The sequence below is a fragment of the Plectropomus leopardus genome, chromosome 6, assembly GCF_008729295.1.
Source record: "Plectropomus leopardus isolate mb chromosome 6, YSFRI_Pleo_2.0, whole genome shotgun sequence".
NCBI classification, from domain to species: domain Eukaryota; kingdom Metazoa; phylum Chordata; class Actinopteri; order Perciformes; family Serranidae; genus Plectropomus; species Plectropomus leopardus.
Genome location: NC_056468.1, coordinates 29,499,980 through 29,518,259, shown reverse-complemented (window position 1 = coordinate 29,518,259; position 18,280 = coordinate 29,499,980). Strand labels below are relative to the sequence as shown.

The following is an 18,280-nucleotide window of genomic DNA, read 5'->3' as shown; positions in this document are numbered from 1 at the left end:
CCCTGTTCATTTTTCAGCTGAAGCAGAAACTTTGACTGATACTGGAGGAACATAATGAGACAAAGAAAGAAAAAATTTGCACCAAGAGGGCAGAAACTACAAAACCTGCATACAGTAGTTTCAGGTGACGGGCTTTTGTGTGTGTGCGTGTTGTGTTTCGCCGTGAGTTTGTAAGCACATGTACATACAGCTCAGAGGAACTTAAACAATGTTGGACCATTAAGTCACTAAATGCCGAAAATGTATTTCAGATGTAGACAAAGTAAGGGAGGACAAAAGGGCCAAAATAAATCCTGCAGTGCTGTGGATAAAACTATTGTGTAGTCATTCTGGGTCACTGTGAAAGAAAAAACACCAGGTCAGGTGTCACGGCAACACGGAGACAATGAGCCCACAGTTAAACAACAAAAGTTCAAAACTGTGTCAAAAGTTTTTGTTATCCACCTGAGATTTGGGGAAAAGACCCTTAGATATCAACTTTAAGAATTCTGGTGATTTTATTGTGATTTTGTTGGGTTTTTTGAAACCACGTCTCATGAAATTTGATCATCAGTTGGGGATTTCAGGTACTTTGAGTTTCGTTGTTGATCACTGAAGTGTTTTGTTGGTGTGAGAAGTTTCACAGATGAGTGTGTGTTTGCAGTGATGGGATTTAACTAAGAGCGTTTACTCGAGTACAAATTTGAAGTACTTGGACTCTATTTAATTTCTTTTCTTTCATGCCACTTCTCATTCCCACTTCAATTTCAGACACAAACAATTAACTTTCACTGCATTTGTTTGGCAGATTTCATTACTAGTTACTGTACATAAAACATATAAAAAGCTTATAATATACAATGTTTTTATTATAAATTAGCCTCCTCATTAGTATATACAAGTACAGCTGAAGCAAATTGTTCTTTAATCAATGGACTGACTATTACATGTAGAAATTTACTGGCAACTATGTTGATAACCGTCTGTCCTTTTTGATGTAATATGCCAAACATGTAGATTCAGCTCTTAAAATGTGATGATTTGCTGTATTTAAATCCTGATTTTAATTCACACTTTGATACTGGTTAAACTGGTCACATTGAATATATTTTTATACCCACCTGAGTAACTTAATAGTGTTTTATGTTGTTTTGGTTTTTTTAATTTTAGTAAAGTATTACTATTAGTTTAGTAAAGTATTACTATTTCCTGAAATTGTTCTACTTCACACTTGCTGTATTTGTTGTGCACCTGCACCACCTACAGAAGAAATAACTTACATGGAAACAGAAGGAAACTTCAGCTTACATTAGCAATCATTTACCTCACTTTCAAGTCGGTGTGAACATTTTAAAGTCTGTCACTCCAGTGTGAAAAGTTTTACAATGATGCCGCAAAAACAGACACATTCCCAGGGTCAGATGTCCCTGATAACGTCTTTTAAAGTACAGCCTCGTCATCAACACTGAACCAGAGTTTTTAACACCTTGATGAGATCTTGTGAAAACCCAAATATAGCTGTTTCTCACCGATTGATACTAAGAGTATGTTAACTTGTAAACGGTCCCATGAGGTCATTCACAAGATTTACAGCCACACAGAGGAGACAAATGTTGTTTTGTGAAACCAAGAAAGAAGAAATGTGACACACCAAAACCTCTTCTTTCTTTCACCTCAATCTTTAAAACAGCAATATGACAACACTTTCTGTCAAAACTGATCTAGTTTGATTGAGTGACTCACCTGCACCTGCACATGGTGTCCACTAACATCCTCTCCATCAGCGTGGTGAACAGCGCCTCCCTGTGGTGAAAAGCATACAATGCCTCCTGCAGAAAAACAAACAAAAAAGCAGTGAAAAGGTTTTCTGAAATTTATCATTTATACCATCATGAGGATTCATATGCTCTCTGTAATGTCTCTTTTGTAAAATCCTACGTATTTTATCCATATGCATCTTGTCAATCTGAGGAAAAAATATCAACATTACTTTATATAGCTAGAAATACATTATAACAAACATATCTTTCAGTTTTAAGAAAGTTAAAGGACTGACATAATATTATATAAAGACAAAAGGAAGTAATATTACAACTAACAATTAAAAACAACTGTATAAATATATGATATATACTTTTTTACTATTTATTATATATTTATATATATATATCATATTTATTTAGATATATTTAAATGTCAATTTACTGATAATTGGCACTTATAGAAAAAGTATTGAAAAATAGAAAAACGTAATTATTTGCTTTTTTTAAAAAAAAAAAAAAAAACAAAAAAAAACAATAACACGTTGGTTTACTTAATTCCACCAATGATGAATGTTTTCCCTGTTTTTGATTCTTATCTTTCTATTTAGTTATTTAGTACAACACAAGGTAAAATGCATGACATTATAATAAAATAAAATTAAATAAATAAACGTCCCAATGCGCATGCGTAGTTCACAATGAGATTCATATTCAATAAACAATATTTAGCCTATTAGCTCCTGAAAACACCAAAATAGAGCTGAGCTAAGCCATTATGTAAGTCTGATGGTAACCGACACTGTCTGATTATTAAAATTTTATGTGTTCAGTTTGTGCTGTTGAAGCTTTAGTTTAATTTAAGAATGTAAATAATTAAATGTCATAGAAAACAAGTTAGCCAAATAACGTCAGAACTTCGTTAGCTTACTTTGAAGAGATTGCTAAGCTAACGTTAGCTAAAAGCTAATGCTAGTGTTTTAATAAATAAATATAGTAGGATTTATTTTTGGAATAGGACAGATTATTTTTTAGGAATTTGGCATACCCTGTTTGTTTAGAAAAATCAGTTTCAATGTTCGTTATGTCGGTGAGATTCATGTTTTAGTCAAAATATGCTTTTTTTTAATGTATTATTTTTCTAATTGTTATTATGTCAACAGGTCTGAAAACGACAGCTGTTTTCCTGCTCAAATTTTCTCTGCCAACAGATTCAAAGCTCTGGATTATGTCTTTGAGGTGAGTCATTTGCTAGTTTTACCTCAAAATATGAGCACTTAACCTCAAAAATATGCTGTCCTGTCTCTTGGCTTTTATGCCAGACTACCACCAGTCTGAAGGTCATGATGAACTTACTGGCACTGCCAACACCTTACTTTACTGGTACCAGTGACCTGTACCCGCACAGTGGGAAACTGCCTGAAGTCACCTACAGGACACCGTGGATCAGAGGTAAACAGGTGGAGAGACGTGGTCTCTAGGTTTGGCATGTTTTATGTATCATAAAGGTAAATAAATAAATGAGGACCCTGTCTGATGAAGGTCCAGTAAGGTTTAGTCATTTTAGTCTAGTGTGCCAGTTTCTCCAAATTGTGCTCTAGCTGAGTAAAATTAAAAGTGAATGCCTGGTGATAATTTCCACCCTACTAATGATTCTTCCTCTGATTTTTGCCTTTAAAAACACCAACAGTTAACCCTTAGTAGATTAAATTAAAATTCAAAATAAAGCATTGCACATTTAACATAGGTTTGTACATATCATCTCTCTAAGGACATCTGATCTAGCACAGTTACATTTTTAAATATATGTATAAGATGGAATGAATATTAGAAAACTCTCACTCCAGGGCGGCCTCAAGCTCATCTGCTAGAGTGTGCGCCCCATATGCTGAGGCCTTTGCAGCAGCCTGGGTTCGATTCCAGCCTGTGGCCCTTTGCTGCGTGTCAGTCCCCCTCTCTCTCCCTCATTTCCTGTCATTCTACAGCTGTCCTATCAGTAAAGGGAAAAATCCCCCCCCAAATTTTAAAAAAAAAAAAAAAAAAGAAAACTCTCACTCCAACTATGGCCAACTCATTTATTTTTATCACTTCTAACACAAAGTTTGTAGTTAACAGGACTGTTTACTTCAGTACATCATTTGAGAGAAGGCACTGGCTTTATTTAAGTGTCCCAAAATTTCTGAACAACAGGTGTAATTTCATGAAAGTGTCATAATATTATTGTGTATCAGTCAATTGTTCTGTGAATGCAAGGCAGCCTGACTTCAACTTTAAAAGTACCATAAATGAAATGCAAAGTGTTTGTTTCTCTTTTAACTTTTATGCACTTATTATAGGGAAAGTGATCTCGACCTGCAAACTCTTTGTCAGCGGTTCTGTGCTTGAAGATCTGGGAGAGAAACGACCAGTAAAATCACCAGAAAGGTTCAAAACTGTGTCACTGCGCATCATCATCAGGCACAACTGTAAAAGTAGTTCAGCATGTGTAGTGTTGGTTATAAGTTTTGTTATATTCCAGATTTACAGTGACACTGAGTGAGGTGAACATGGAGATGATACCCAGCTCTAATCCTGACTCACCGAAGGATTTGGACCAGGATGAGTATGTTTGCCTTTTAAAAGAGTCACAGATCAATAATCCGTGTCAGGAATCATTTCACAAGTGGACAGCGGACCAGATGAAACCTGGAAAACAGAACAAAGGTGACTCCACATCTGTCAGCTATTTAATTTCATCATGTCCTCACACAGTGGATCGGCAGTTTTCACTGATCCTCTTTCATTTGTCAAAGATCTCCTCCTGCCAGAAGAGCTCGTACTTGATTACCTGCCGCACTTCAGGAGACATTTACCCACGCTGAAAGCCAAACTGTCCCGGCTGAGGACGCTTCCTGTGGCTGACCCTCTGCTGAGCTCAACAGGAGACATTATCTCTGAGGACATCATATTCAGGTGTGTGTTCATGTTGAAATTCAACCTAAAATTAATGACAAGAAGGTTACTTTACAGGCTTTATTGTCCCATTTAGTTCCTACGTTGTGTTAGAGATTAACTTTGGTATTTTATAATCTGGACTCTATTTCCACTTGTTTTTGTGTCTAAATGACTAACAGGAACATTAGTTTTTGATTAGCTGAAGCACAGTACTGGACCAATTTAAAAAATCCTTGTTCCTATTTATCAGTTGGACACAGAAAATGGGAGCATGTTGAAAAACACTGAATTCATCCTGTAATGTTTAAACCTGTCAGACTACTTACAGAAATGTAGTGATACCACTGTGCAGAAATACTCTATTACAAATAAAAGTCCTGTATGTAAAAGCACAAAAGTCTTAGCATCAAAATATACTTACAATACCAAAAGTACTCAGTATGCAGAACAGTTTGTACGCATACCACTGTGTATATATACTACAAACTTACTGAGTTAATTACTATATACCTCTAGCTTGGAATTTTTCCATGGGTGTCAAAAATGTTATCTAAATGATAATAATGTTTCATAATTTATTTGTTGAATCTGCAAAGTGACAAAGTATCAAATGAATGTAGTGGATTAAAAGGAATACTATAGTTGAGTAGAAGTATTAAGTAGCTGAAAATATAAATACTCAAGTAGAGCACCTCATTAAATTGAACTTAAAAATGCACATTGTTACTATCCACTACTGATTTTCAGGCACTGTGCGTCTTATGAAATACCTCCTGATGTGTACAACAGTGACATTCAGACGAGTTCAAACATTCAGGACGAGTTTGGTAAAGAGTCACTCATGAAAGACGAGGTAACTACAAAGAAAAATGCCAAATACATGTTATTCTTAAGTGTGTAGTGACTAAAATGGATTTTTTTTCTGTGTAGTCTCTGCTGTTGTCGCCTGTGGTGGACACGCTGAATCTGAGCCGAGAAAACTGCACCGCCTTTTCAAACATCTGCGGTCACCTGGATGTTGCTCCTGAACAGCTGGATGAGCTTCCTCGAGTCCTGGATGAGCTTCATGAAGGTTATTAACAATATATAAGTTTAATAAAATAATACAAATGCACAGTAGCACAGAGAAGTAAACTGATGTGCTGACCTCACATTTCTCTCAGCTTCAGATGTGTCTGTATCACTGGACATTTCCCAGTATGAAGTACCAAAGGAGCCCAGTAAAGAATGCAGCGTGGATGGAGGCCTGATGGAGTCAGAGCGTGCAGGTAACAGTTACACAGAGAAAACACAAAGAGTAATTTGTTAGTTGATCATGTTTTGGTAGAAATTGTTTCTCCGGATACTGATTTACTCAAATGTACCACTTTATACTCACCAGCAATGAAAAAGAAGTATTAAATGATTTTATTTAAAAGGTACAGTTCACTCAAGAATAAAAAATACCTACTGTAACATCTCTACTGCTGATACGGAAAGTCACACCAAAACAGTGATTGATTGATTGATTGATTGATAAATAGCACTAAAGGTAAGAGTAAGAACATGTATTTTTGATACTGGGGTTAACTGTCCCTGTAGGAATCCAGTATGACCACTTAATGATGCATCGTTATTTTTCAAAGTGGCTGAAAAACAAACCAAATACGACTAAATTTGACCTTTTTAGATATTTTGCAGCTGCTGCTATACGACTGTATTTAAACTCAATCTTCCTTTAAGGGCGAACGACACTTCCGACTGAATTAACATTGGACGTGACTTTGACTCCGACTCCCAAGACGATTCGAACCCAAATCTGTGTCTCTACGTGTGAGCTCCAAAAAGAGGAGCTGTCAGTGCTCTGCAGACGGTGAGCGAGAACACCATGTGGTCAAACTGCTCATAACTCCTGATGAGGTCTAATTTATTTCACTGAACTTAAAACTGAAGAGCTAAATATCAAATTAATGAAGAAAACTAACTTAAATCACTCTGATAGTTGAATACAGCTCCAGATTAAACGTCAGTGTCGCCTGTCACACATGCAGAGGATACATCTTTAGATTTTACTGACTGACAGAGAGAAGTATTAGTGTGATATAAAGTAATATAAGTTTCATGTGGAACGGCTCTTGTAACATTACCAATTGTGTTGTAGATCTTTGCTGTCAGCGAGAGTTCAGGCACAGATGGAGACGGCACTTTGGAAGGCGGAGAAGCATCCAGACTTTGTGGTGGGCTTTCTGTTGGCAGGTAAAGGTTCAGTTTTATCGGTTTGTAGTTAAAGGGGCTCTCAGTGTTTTAATGATGTTGATATAAGCTTGTGTCAAATGAAGAATACAACCTGACTGATGGCATCACAAGCTTCAAATGTGGTTTCAGAAAGCACTTCATCCAGTTAGACACTAATGATAACAACAGACAGAAATTCAGACACACTACAATTAAGACAAGCTTATAAAACAGCAATTTGCCATAGAATAATATTCCAAATTATATATTATATAATATGGTATGAGGATAATATAGTATAATATGTAACAAAATATATAAATTTGTCAAAAATACATAATATACAGGGTTTTTGGGTGTGCATTTTATAATTTTTTTACAGTAGTGCTGCACAATGTTTATGTTTACTGCAGCGCTTCAGAGCATATAGAGTATTGTAGGTTTAATACGAGCAGGATTATTTAACTTTTAGTTCACACACATTAGATTGAAACTCCAAAACCAGCTGCATGTTGTGCTATGGTCTCAGTCCTGAAGGGCTGCGATAAGTTTATCAAACCACTAGATGTCATCTTTTTTTCAGCACAAACAAAAGGAATACTGCAAAGCTTCATAAGGCTTCATCTGTCCACAGTTTTATGGATCTTCACGGGAGTAAATGTCAAAACGTCTCTGTTCCTACTGCGGCGATTTCTTTAATGCCACTTTAAGAAGTTAAAAGTTATTGGAAGATAGTGATAGAGATAGTTTACTGGAACATTATTTATTTACAGTGTCAGCAAATTATTATTTCAATTGTTACTTGTGAGCACTTGATTGTGAAATTTTTCTGTTCAGTCACAAAGTTTTGACAAATATGAAGTGCAGTTGTGGAGGGTTTGATGGTAACTGAATCTCTAATCCTGACAGTTTTAAGAGGCCTAACCTACAAATAAATCTATAAGGACGATATTAAAAATCTAATCTGCTGTATTTTCTCACAGAGCCTCAAATACCTGAAACAGCTGTCGACTTCCAGCCGCTGTGTGGAGCCTGGAAAGTCACAAAGTCGGATTATCACAGCTTCGTCTGCGGTGGTGACAAACTGGGGTCACAGGTGGAAACGGGAGCTCTGCAGGTGTATTCATGCAGCAGGCGTGAGTTCACAGAGTGCATAAAGTCTGAGACGCCCCCCACCAACAAAGAAAAGATGGAGGACTTTGACAAACTGTCACTTGAACATGAGGAGAGTGAGTAATTTATCTTTCGATCACATTTGTCAGAAGTGAGTGTGGTAGTTTGATCGAGGGTAAATTCTCTGTATTTTTGTTTTTATTGGAAGTTGAGCTGAAACAGTTAATTTATTACTTCACAAATCAACGAATAAAAACATGAATTGATTCAATTTATAGTCAGTTAATTATTTAGGTAATTTTTAAAATGACAAAAATAATGGCCTCCCAAATGTGAATGTGTGCTGTTTTTTTTAAATTATCTAGAACATTAAACTAAACATACGGGTTTTAGAGAGATGGTCAAACATAACAAAGTAATATTTTTAAGCGATGTAGCTTGGTTTATTGTGATGGACATTTTGCACTACTTTCTTTTTTATGGACTCAGCAATGAGAGGATTATTTTTTTTAGAGAGAGATTTCTGAAATCATCTCATCTCCTCTGGTCTCAGCCGCAGTCAGATCCGTCCTGATGAATCCCACAAACAAAACTCACCTGAAGATATCTGCAACTGCTGCTTTTCATCCTGAAGCTACTGCGAACAAGACCTATCTTCAAAAAGAAACAGCTGCTGATGCGTGTCAGAACGCCTTTCTGATGCCCACTTTAAACACAAACAATAAAGAAATAAAATCTACCTGCAACACCAAAGATGAAGTTTCACACAAGAGGTTTCCAGAAGCTGCAGCCTCGTTTTCTGCTTCTATGAGCGTCATCGGCGCAGGTCAAGACGACTGCAGGATGGAGCAGACAGCTGCGTCCTCCAGAGATGATCCTAGAGGTCTGCTGGTTAAGAAATGTCTTCCAGAGAAGGACATTGACCCTCTGTCCACCTTTATGCTACTGAGATCTCAGCAGACTGCTGCTGCTACTGCAACACCTCAGAGCTCACCTCCAGGTACGCTGCAAAGCTTATTCTGATAAATAAAAGAACAGATGATGCATTTATTAAGTGTTCCTCTTATAAGCCTAAGATGACTTTCATCACCTCCTTTATGGTTTTTAAGCCATACTTTTATACATTTTATCCTTTAATTAAAGTAGAATTATCCACTGAGTACCATTACAGAAGTCGTTATATGTGTAGGGTTTAATTTAGTTTTTAAACTTTGGCTCCATCTGCTGCTCATATCAAGATTGTGTCCACCAGGGTGTTGAATGTGTAAATAGAATTATCTGCATAGTTACCGTTATTATTGATGTATTTTTGTATTTAATGTTTTGTTATTTCTGTACAAAATTATTTATAATACGCTGACCTTAAACAATACCTCAATTTGTCTATTGATAAAGTTGAAATTAATCAAATTACTCTGATAATTGATCATATTACATTTTTTAAGTGAAAATCTCTTCCAGCTTCTCAAATGTTAACATTTAAATTTTTGAGTCACTAGTTAAAATAAATAAGTTTGGGTTTTAGACAGTTTTAGACAGGGATGCCCCAACTTTTTGCCTTTAAGTGCCAAAACTGAAACGTAATTTTGGGCCACTGGCCAAAAGCAAACATCTGTTGAATATAATAAACATGCAAAAAAGTAAATTGATCCTAAATTCTCTTGGTTAAAATGGCTTTTGTCTGTGTACTGCTAACTCTGCCTCTCTATATTTTTCTTACCATACTCAAACTTCCTACACGAAAAAAAACTCTGCCCAGATTTTTCTGCTGAGATTATTTTGGGCCATATTAAACCGTACAGCAGGGCCCCAGCCCTGTGTTAAAACTTTACTTTCATATATGGAAAGTACTTCAGTACTATTTTTTAAGAACTATTTTTTGAATAAATAAAGGAAATAATCTGTAGATAAATAAAAATGCACATAATCGTTAGCCAAAGTGTTGAACAAACTGCCATCCTCTCACATGACTGAATGACGGACTTACTAAATGAAATTCAACAGTCAGACAGGTTGCTCCACAATTTGAACTTTTTTGGGGGTTCAAGTTACCTCATATTGATACCTACCTTACAGTGGTGAAGGTCTAATCACTTGTTCGTGTTACAAACTGTAACCTCATTATTCTCTTAATTTCAGCACCAGACGTGGTACATAAACCGCCTCCATCGGAGCATCATCAGTCTCCTCTGCAGCAGACGCAGAGATCAGATCAGAGGGAGACATTTATGCGTGGTGCTGTGTCAGGAAATGCTACCAGAGAGCAGAGAGCAGCTTTTCAGTCAACGGGTCAACTCATCAGTCGTCCTGTCCATCAGCCCAAGCCTCAGGACAGCACTGTAGTTCAGGTCCAAGCCACTGGTACGATATCAAACATCAAACAAACCGAACGTCGATGTTTTAAACTGTCCTTGTTGGAGAAAAGCACGGCTCAGATGGTTTAGAAGTTTGTTATTTAACCCTCTGTGCTTTTGCTCCCTGCAGACAGCCAGCAGCATGCCCACTGTGAGCTGCTGGCCTTCGCTCAGCCTTGTTTTAGCTCTGCCAGACAGCTGGGGCTCAACTTCCCAGGATGGCGGGACTTCAGCAGCCTGGCCCCGGACCAAACACACTTCCTCCTCAAACAGCAAGAGAAGGCGCTCTGCAGGACACATGCACAGAGCGAAGAGCTGGTCAGAGGTACAAAGTGACATTTCATAATCCAAAAAAACACAGTTATTGTAGCACCGAGACATTAATTTAGTAAATCTGTCAGAAAATGTGTTAAATCCAAATACCTTGTGTTTCATATAGATCAGGAACTGCTTTTCAACCAGGCGGCTCTGATTCATGTGCTGGTGACTTTCAAGGAGCTGCTGTTGAAGTGCGACCTGAGTACTGCATTGGGTCAGTATAACCTGACTTTATCTTGGTTTTTTAGTAGACATTGTGTGTGTCTAATTCTAAATACAGAAAGAAATACAGATTTTAACTCTTAAAGTGATGTAAGAAGGACAGTGTGAGTGAGTTTTCATTAGATTTGATTGACTCGACAATGGTGACAACAAAATCAAACTAATTAAGTTTTGATTAAAGGTCAATTTTTTGCACAAAAATACATTTACCAATTTAGTCACACTCAATTCAAACTATTAAAAAAAAACTATTTTTCACTGACTCTCAACCCTATAAGTCACCATCACTCACAGTAAAAGGCTAGATAAGAATAATGTTTATTTAGGCCCTTTAACATTGAAGGATTTTAGGGTTTAATTTTTGCTTCAGTGTGTTAAAACAGTTTCCCAATCCTGACTGTAACACAGTATATACAATATTGTGATGTTTACGGCCCTGTCCTTCTGCACTCAAGAGTACCTGATGAAGGCAGCTGAGGCATGTGCAGAGCAGAGTCTGGATCAGCTGGTGAAGAGGTTGCTGATCATCCTCCACCTCAGTCACAAGAACAAGGAGTCTAACCTGAAACTGCAGGAGCTGCAGCAGCTGCTGGCTGCATGGCTGCACAGCAGGCCAGAACAGAGCAGCACGGAGAAGGTTAGCTTAACCATCATCCATCATTTCAGTGTTTATTTGAGACACACTCACAGTGATCCTGATTGATATTCTCTTCCTGTAGATTCTTGTCATGATATCAGTCGACTCTGACGACATTAGAGCTTTAATCATCAGCAGTTTGAGCCAAATGACTGGTGAGCAACTCTTGATTTCTTTCACTAATCAGCTCATTAAAAGCAGTAAAATAAAAAAAGTGTTATTGCAAAATACAAACACAGGATAGCTTAATTTATCCAATCAACTAGTTTACAACAAGCCTGTTTACACCTGTAATTAACATGTTTCACATCAGCATTTGTGCGTCTCAAACTGGCCACTTGTCTGATTTTGTTACTGCGTGTGTCATACACGTACGACGGACGGGCACAGAACACTTCCAACTCCTCATAAAGTCATCGAGCGTGAGCGTGCTGTCACCAAAACAATCACCACGTCCTGCACTGATAATGTAGTCCTTGTCAGGGATGCATGAGGACACATTAACGTGAATGGTGCACAGGATCAGTCATTTCCAAGCTTCCCATCCATTGTCTATGTGGTAGCGCGGTGACGTTTCGTGAGATGGGGTTTCCTGTCCTCACTTGCATTAAGTTGAATCTAGGCTGAAAAACTTCTAATTGCTGTCGATCTAAAATGATGACAGATTTTGCATCTGCATGGCTTATTACTCACCTCAAACGTTTTCAGAAACACATTTCACTGCTTTCATATAAGAGAACGTTTCCAAACAAGCTGCCATGGTGCTCAGCTTTGAAGATGTCTCACACCCATCAAGCGTCTTCGTGGTTGTTTACACACGTTTATAGCGCTGTCCACTTATAATCATATCACCCAAGAGGCATGATAATACCAGGTGTAAACAAACACATCATCCTGAGTTTGTCTGTTTTTTGTCCTCTCAGGTGCTGCTGTAACTGCTGTTAGTCCTGAAGACGACAAGAAAAAACTGAATGGTGCCAGTGTGGTCAGCAGGTATAAAACGTACTGATTTTAATCAGTATTTTGTATTCATGGCATCATTTACGGATATATTTATGCACATTTCTTAGAAACACATCCATAACTTGTATTTCTTTTGTATCTTGGAACTAATATTATATAGAGAAAAGAATGAAAGTACTCTTTGTTTCGACTCGTTTCCGCCATACTGTATGAGAAAGTGTGCTTCAGTTTAATGGAGTAAATGGCAGTTGTTTCGCTGTGTTAAAGGAAACATTTCAAACTGCTATATTATGTTGAACAAAGTGTTTCTTTCTCACTCCCATCCTGTTCCACCAGTGTGAGCGACAGTGTGTGTGTAGTAGTGTATGAGCAACACGTAGGCCCTGACTTCCCCTGGGGCTGTTTCTCCCTGGTAGTGGAGTACGACCATCCAGGCCAGTCGCCGTGGGCCGCCGTCTGCAGAGAGAAGAGCATCAGTCACCTCACCTTCAACACAGTCATCTCTCACACTGGTCAGCTGCCACCAAATACAGATTACTTTTGTACAGTGAGGTGTTGTGTGGGTTTATTTGTTTTCTCTAAATGTGTTTGTTTTTCTCAAAAGGGAAGGAAAATACATCGTGGTGCCTGGAGGACAATGTGCCATATGTGTTGTTGGTGACAGAGGGACTTCTTAACTGTCCACTGCTGCTTCAGACACTTGAGTCAGAGTAAGTTTCCCCCATTCACCCAAAGTCGAGTGAAATCACATCCACCTGGTAAAAGTGACACATACTTGTAATTTAGTGACATTTTCATATTCAGAGGTTACTCACAAAGGATGATACCACCGAAAGTCAATATGATGATAAATGTGAAATTATAAAAATTATATATATAAAATGGTTTAATACAATTTTTCTGACACCATGGCAACTACAAACCTGCGCCATGATCTGTATTTTATATAATCTACTGAAAGACTATGCTCTAAACATGACAACTTGTTAAATAACCAGACAAAGAAAGGTAAGATGGTGTAAGTCACCTGTCAGGGAAAATTGGTCAAAATTTTAACCAAACATACTTAAAGAGAAATATTGAATGTAATATCAGTATCCGTAGCATTTCAGTGTATCATCCTGCTCAGATTATCTGAAAACTTGTTTGGTTTTCAGAAAGCCATTTCTTTACACCACTTATCAAAAAAATTTTGCAAATTAATTTTCTGGTGATTGAATCGCTGCTTCATTGCTTCGACGTCAGTGGTTTTTACTTACGTTAATCTCTACCATACCCCAAAATTTAAAAAAATACATCATTCAACAACAAATTTACAATCAGGATTTTAAATGAGGTGTTTCTATCCTACTTGCCAGTGATGATAAGTTATCATTTAAACACCATATTGTGTGTTGTGTTAAAGGTTTAATATAACTGTGCTGGAGAGGAGCCACTCACCGTCTCTGCAGATGCTCGGAGGGACCCATCACTACGCTGTGATCACAGCGGACGAAAGCACTGCTATCGTCATTCAGGTACCAGAAACGGAGATACCTGTTGCATCCTTCAACATTAACACCTACACACACACACACACACACACACACACACACACAAAAATCCCTCATAATTCTTAATTTTTTCCATGTTTTTATCTCCCTCTACTGAGCTTCTTGAGTATCGCAAGGCAGTGCTGAAAAGCAAAAATCTCCTCGCCTTGAAAGCGACAACCAACTGTGGTCTTCAACTGTGTGTGTGTGTGTGTGTGTGTGTGTGTGTGTGTGTGTGTGTGTGTGTGTAGGGGGAGGATGAACTGTGTGAGGAGCGAGCCAGTGAGAGAGTAGTGATGAGGCTGACTGCTCTCTCTCTGCAATACAACAGCTGTTGGCTCATCCTGCACTGCAGAGACAGCCAGGGAGGAGGGTCAGTGAACACACACGTACATACACACGTTAATACAGTACACACACATACACACAAACGTACGCATTTTGTACATAAAGGCTTACCGTCGCTGCTTCTGTCTGTCTGTGTGTTGGCAGATTTTCCAGTGAAGCCTTCAGTAACTTAGTGCAGATTTATTCGTCTCTGGTGCTGTTCGGTATGAAGGCTGAGGATCTAGATGTCAAGGTAAAGAACAAATGTGATTTATTTTTCTCAAAAAATCTCAAAATTAAGAAAACTGCTGGTAAAATTTCACCATATCATGTAGTTACAAATAGTTGTGTGTCTTTAAATAACATTTGACTTGCTCTAACCACCACATCTCTCAACAACTGGATTTGAATTCGTGGTGGTATTAGGTAAAATAGCCATATAAACTACTTAGTCTTCAGCTGTATTTGTCAGGTGCTGATTGTGTCTGAGGTGACAGAAATAACCAAATGGATCAGCCAGATCTGCTTCCACAGCCTGATGGCCAGTGAGAAGAATCCTCTCAACTACCTCGACAGAGACTGGCTGACTGTGATTCCCTCAGAGGTGATTTAAGTTACTTATTAGTCTTTTTTTTGGTTAAGGGGTTTTTCTAATATGAGTTTGTGTGCTGCTGTTGTTTTCTGTCCCTCCAGGAGGAAAACTGTCTGTTGCAGTTCCCGTGTATTAACCCTCTGGTTGGTCAGCTCATGCTGAGGAGAGCGCCGTCCATCCAGTGGCTCCTGGGGGCCTCTCTGTCTACGCTGAAGGAGCTGCTCCCTGAGGTGCCACACAAAGTCCTCAAGGTGACCATAGAGTAATCACTGATCTTAGATACACAAATACTCCGAAAGTTTTTGTCTCTGTGAAACATTTTTTTGTGTTCTTAAATAAGTATATCAATTACTCACCAGGTGTTACATTAAATTCTTGCATCCAAAGTGAATTAGGAAACTAAAAAAGGCAAAACGGGTAAACAGTAAATGGGGACCACATTTAACAGCAAAACCATATGAAAACATCCATTTGCAAACTCTCACATAACTCCTGCAATATAATCTGAGTCTCCTTTATCCCGTCACATGCAGAGTACTTCCCAAGCAAAAGCATTTTTGCTGAAATATTATTTAAAACACATCTAAGGCACATGAGAACACATGAGATGGTTTGTACCAGTGTGTTTTAGTAATGTTTTTTTGCATGTTTGGGAAGAAGTGACTCCTTCAACTCACGAAGAATGTTCACCTTTTTTGCATTCACCATGAAACTGTGGAGGCACAAGACTCATTCACTCTAGTTCAATAAAAGTCATGGCTGCAGAGATAAAATTTAAGGATAAAATAATTACATTCAACATGAAGTATTGTTGGTGATCTGTGATATTTTGGGTGATTTGACAAAAAGTAGGGCTACATCATCATACTGCCATTTAATTTATGTTCCTTTCATCAACAATTAATCTGCCAATTATTTTCTAAATTAATCTTTAAGTCTATGAAATGCTGAAGTAATGAAAAACATCCAACACAACCTCCCAGAGCCCAAATTAACATCTGCGAGTTGCAGAATTTGTCAAAGCAAATGTTTCCAATATTTGCTTGAAACATGACCAAAATGGCTTACCAAAGTAGAGAGCAATTTTTTGTCTTTTGATCACCGAAACAATTAAGTAATCATTGCATATCTGTGAAGAATAGCAGTGCATTTTTACAGTTCCCAAGTTATATCCTATTAGCATGTCAAAATTGTTACCATAAACTTTATATGTTCAAAAATAATATTAAATATTAAGTAATCAAAAAATATATATATAATAAAAATGAGGATAACAGAATCTTTTCAGCGACAGTACAGCACTTAAAAGCCCCTGTTCTCTTGCTGGTTTTAGCTGTTCAGTGACACGACCTCCCTGTACACACCGACCACAGACCAGCCAGCATCTCAGACCGCCATCACTGAGACAAACCAACAAACGAGTCCACCAAACGGCCCCTGGACCACCGCCACTCATCCCAAGCACATGACCCCACATCCAGAACTGCTCATCAGTCCTCATCCAGAACTATTCTGTGGTGATCAAAACACCAGCTTCCTGTTCGGAGCTGACCGCAGCTTCCGTGAACCAGACTCAGACTCGATGATGCAGGAGAGCAACACAGATTTCAGACTCGACCCAAGTTCTTCCTTTGACAGCCCGGAGGTTCTCCTCCAGAGGAGCTGGACCAGCAGTGATCCGTGGAAAGAGGAGGACAGAGGCACAGAGGAGGTGATGTTCACTGGGTGGAGAGGCAGAGCTGGAGCAGCGGGGAGAGTTGTTGGAAGAAACGATGAGTGGATGCAGAGAGCTCCAACAAACATCAACGCAGACACTCCTGGAGTCCCGCTCGACAGTCTTTTCAAGCTGGACTCCACATTCAGCTACAGCCCCGTCCTGCAGCAGCCGGCCAGCAGTCAAACGTCCACGTACTCAACAATCTACAGCGACCTCCAGCCTCCAGACAGCCACCGTACGTCCTACAGCCTGAGCCCCTCTACAGAGGTCACGCTGTGGGGTCGAGGTCAAAGCTCCAACAACTGCCTCACCAAAAGTGGAGAGACGACGATTTCAGCCAACTACGGATCCAAATGCTGGATGGGACAAGAGAGCAAGAGGAGGGGCGAGGCTGCAGGTTTGGTGGGAACAGGTGAGGGAAAGAGGCTTTAAGCGAGTTTCCATCAACCTGATTTTCAGTAAAAGCAAAATGCAACAAATTGCAATAAAAAAGACTTAATGAATAAATCATGACAGTCATGAGGAATGTGACTTAAATGTCCACTGAAGCTTCGGCTCTACTTAAGAGACTAAACATCCTCAAATTTATACGTGAAACAAACATAAATGTCATCTTTGCATCGTGCTGTCTACATGGTTTTCCACCATCTGAGGTTTCAGGGTGCTCATTTTTTATTAATAAGTTTTTTTATTTTCACCCCACCGGTGAATTACTAGTGGATGGAAACGCACATTTTGGTTTAAATTTACACTATTTTTGGAAGTAAATGTGGGTTATGCCTGTGTTTTTATTAAACAGATTTTCTTGTGTTTGTCTTACAGTGTTGACGCCACTGAAGAGGGGGAGGTTATGCTACGAGAAGGTGCCGGGCAGAAGTGACGGACAGACGAGGCTTAAATTATTTTAGGCAGTTTGTTCCTGCACCCTGTTTGTAAAGTCAAGAATGTTTCATTAAATACAAGTTATTTATTGCAATAATTCATATTCACTTCCAAGTTTTATTCGGATTAAATTACATTAAAGTTTTCTGGTTTTGTCTGCAAACATTTTTTGGACAAATTCCTATATTTTTGGTACATATTCTACAGAAGCAACAGTGTTCTTGTCCATTTCTGTTTTCTTAAAAAACAGGTATGGCCAGAAAAATGCAGAAACAGAATTGAAATTGCGGTACAGTGCAGTAATTCTCACAAAATAATTAACATTAATTTTTTTTCAGTCAAATAATCTAACATGTAATAGTCATTTTTATTATTTTGCTAATATTTGTTAACACTATGTTACTGACAGTTTTATTTGTAAATTATAGTATATTATTTATAATGACTTGTTTTAAGATTACATTTTTATTGCACAGCATGAATGTTACGTATTAGTTATTTATTAAATCAAATATTTTTGATATAATTATTGTTATTATTTAAGTGTTCTGCACATTGTTACCCCTGTAAAGCATTAACAACTGGATGTTAATGTTCAAAAAGATAACTAATGCCATTTTGTAATTTTAGGAAATGTCTTTATTGGTGAAATTGTTAAAACTACTTTAGATTAATAATCACTTAAAATCAGCTTACAGCTATGTTATGTGTTAAAAGCAATTTTTGTTTATATACT

The 18,280-nt window shown here is 38.0% G+C and overlaps 1 protein-coding gene across 1 annotated transcript; it reads left to right on the top strand.

The window, feature by feature from the left end:
• Nucleotides 1–1,734: 1,734 nt before the first annotated feature.
• LOC121944706 (protein shortage in chiasmata 1 ortholog) lies at nt 1,735–17,570 on the top strand. Its single transcript, XM_042488595.1, has 28 exons — nt 1,735–1,787; nt 2,903–2,978; nt 3,062–3,191; nt 4,076–4,163; nt 4,258–4,442; nt 4,532–4,691; nt 5,421–5,526; nt 5,604–5,745; nt 5,837–5,941; nt 6,396–6,525; nt 6,814–6,908; nt 7,871–8,116; nt 8,554–9,000; nt 10,140–10,361; nt 10,485–10,679; nt 10,794–10,886; nt 11,350–11,531; nt 11,614–11,686; nt 12,455–12,524; nt 12,831–13,006; nt 13,099–13,204; nt 13,900–14,011; nt 14,278–14,399; nt 14,519–14,606; nt 14,826–14,957; nt 15,047–15,196; nt 16,279–17,074; nt 17,485–17,570. The coding sequence occupies exons 1-28, from the start codon at nt 1,735–1,737 to the stop codon at nt 17,568–17,570; spliced, it is 4,566 nt and encodes a 1,521-aa protein (XP_042344529.1).
• The last annotated feature ends 710 nt before the right edge of the window (nt 17,571–18,280 follow it).

Excerpts from the sequence above, each read along its gene's own strand:
- LOC121944706 (XM_042488595.1), top strand. The coding sequence starts at position 1,735 with ATGGTGTCCACTAACATCCTCTCCATCAGCGTGGTGAACAGCGCCTCC. Across the intron at positions 4,692-5,420 it reads TCTGAGGACATCATATTCAG|GCACTGTGCGTCTTATGAAA; the intron begins GTGTGTGTTCAT and ends ACTGATTTTCAG. Across the intron at positions 10,887-11,349 it reads CGACCTGAGTACTGCATTGG|AGTACCTGATGAAGGCAGCT; the intron begins GTCAGTATAACC and ends TCTGCACTCAAG.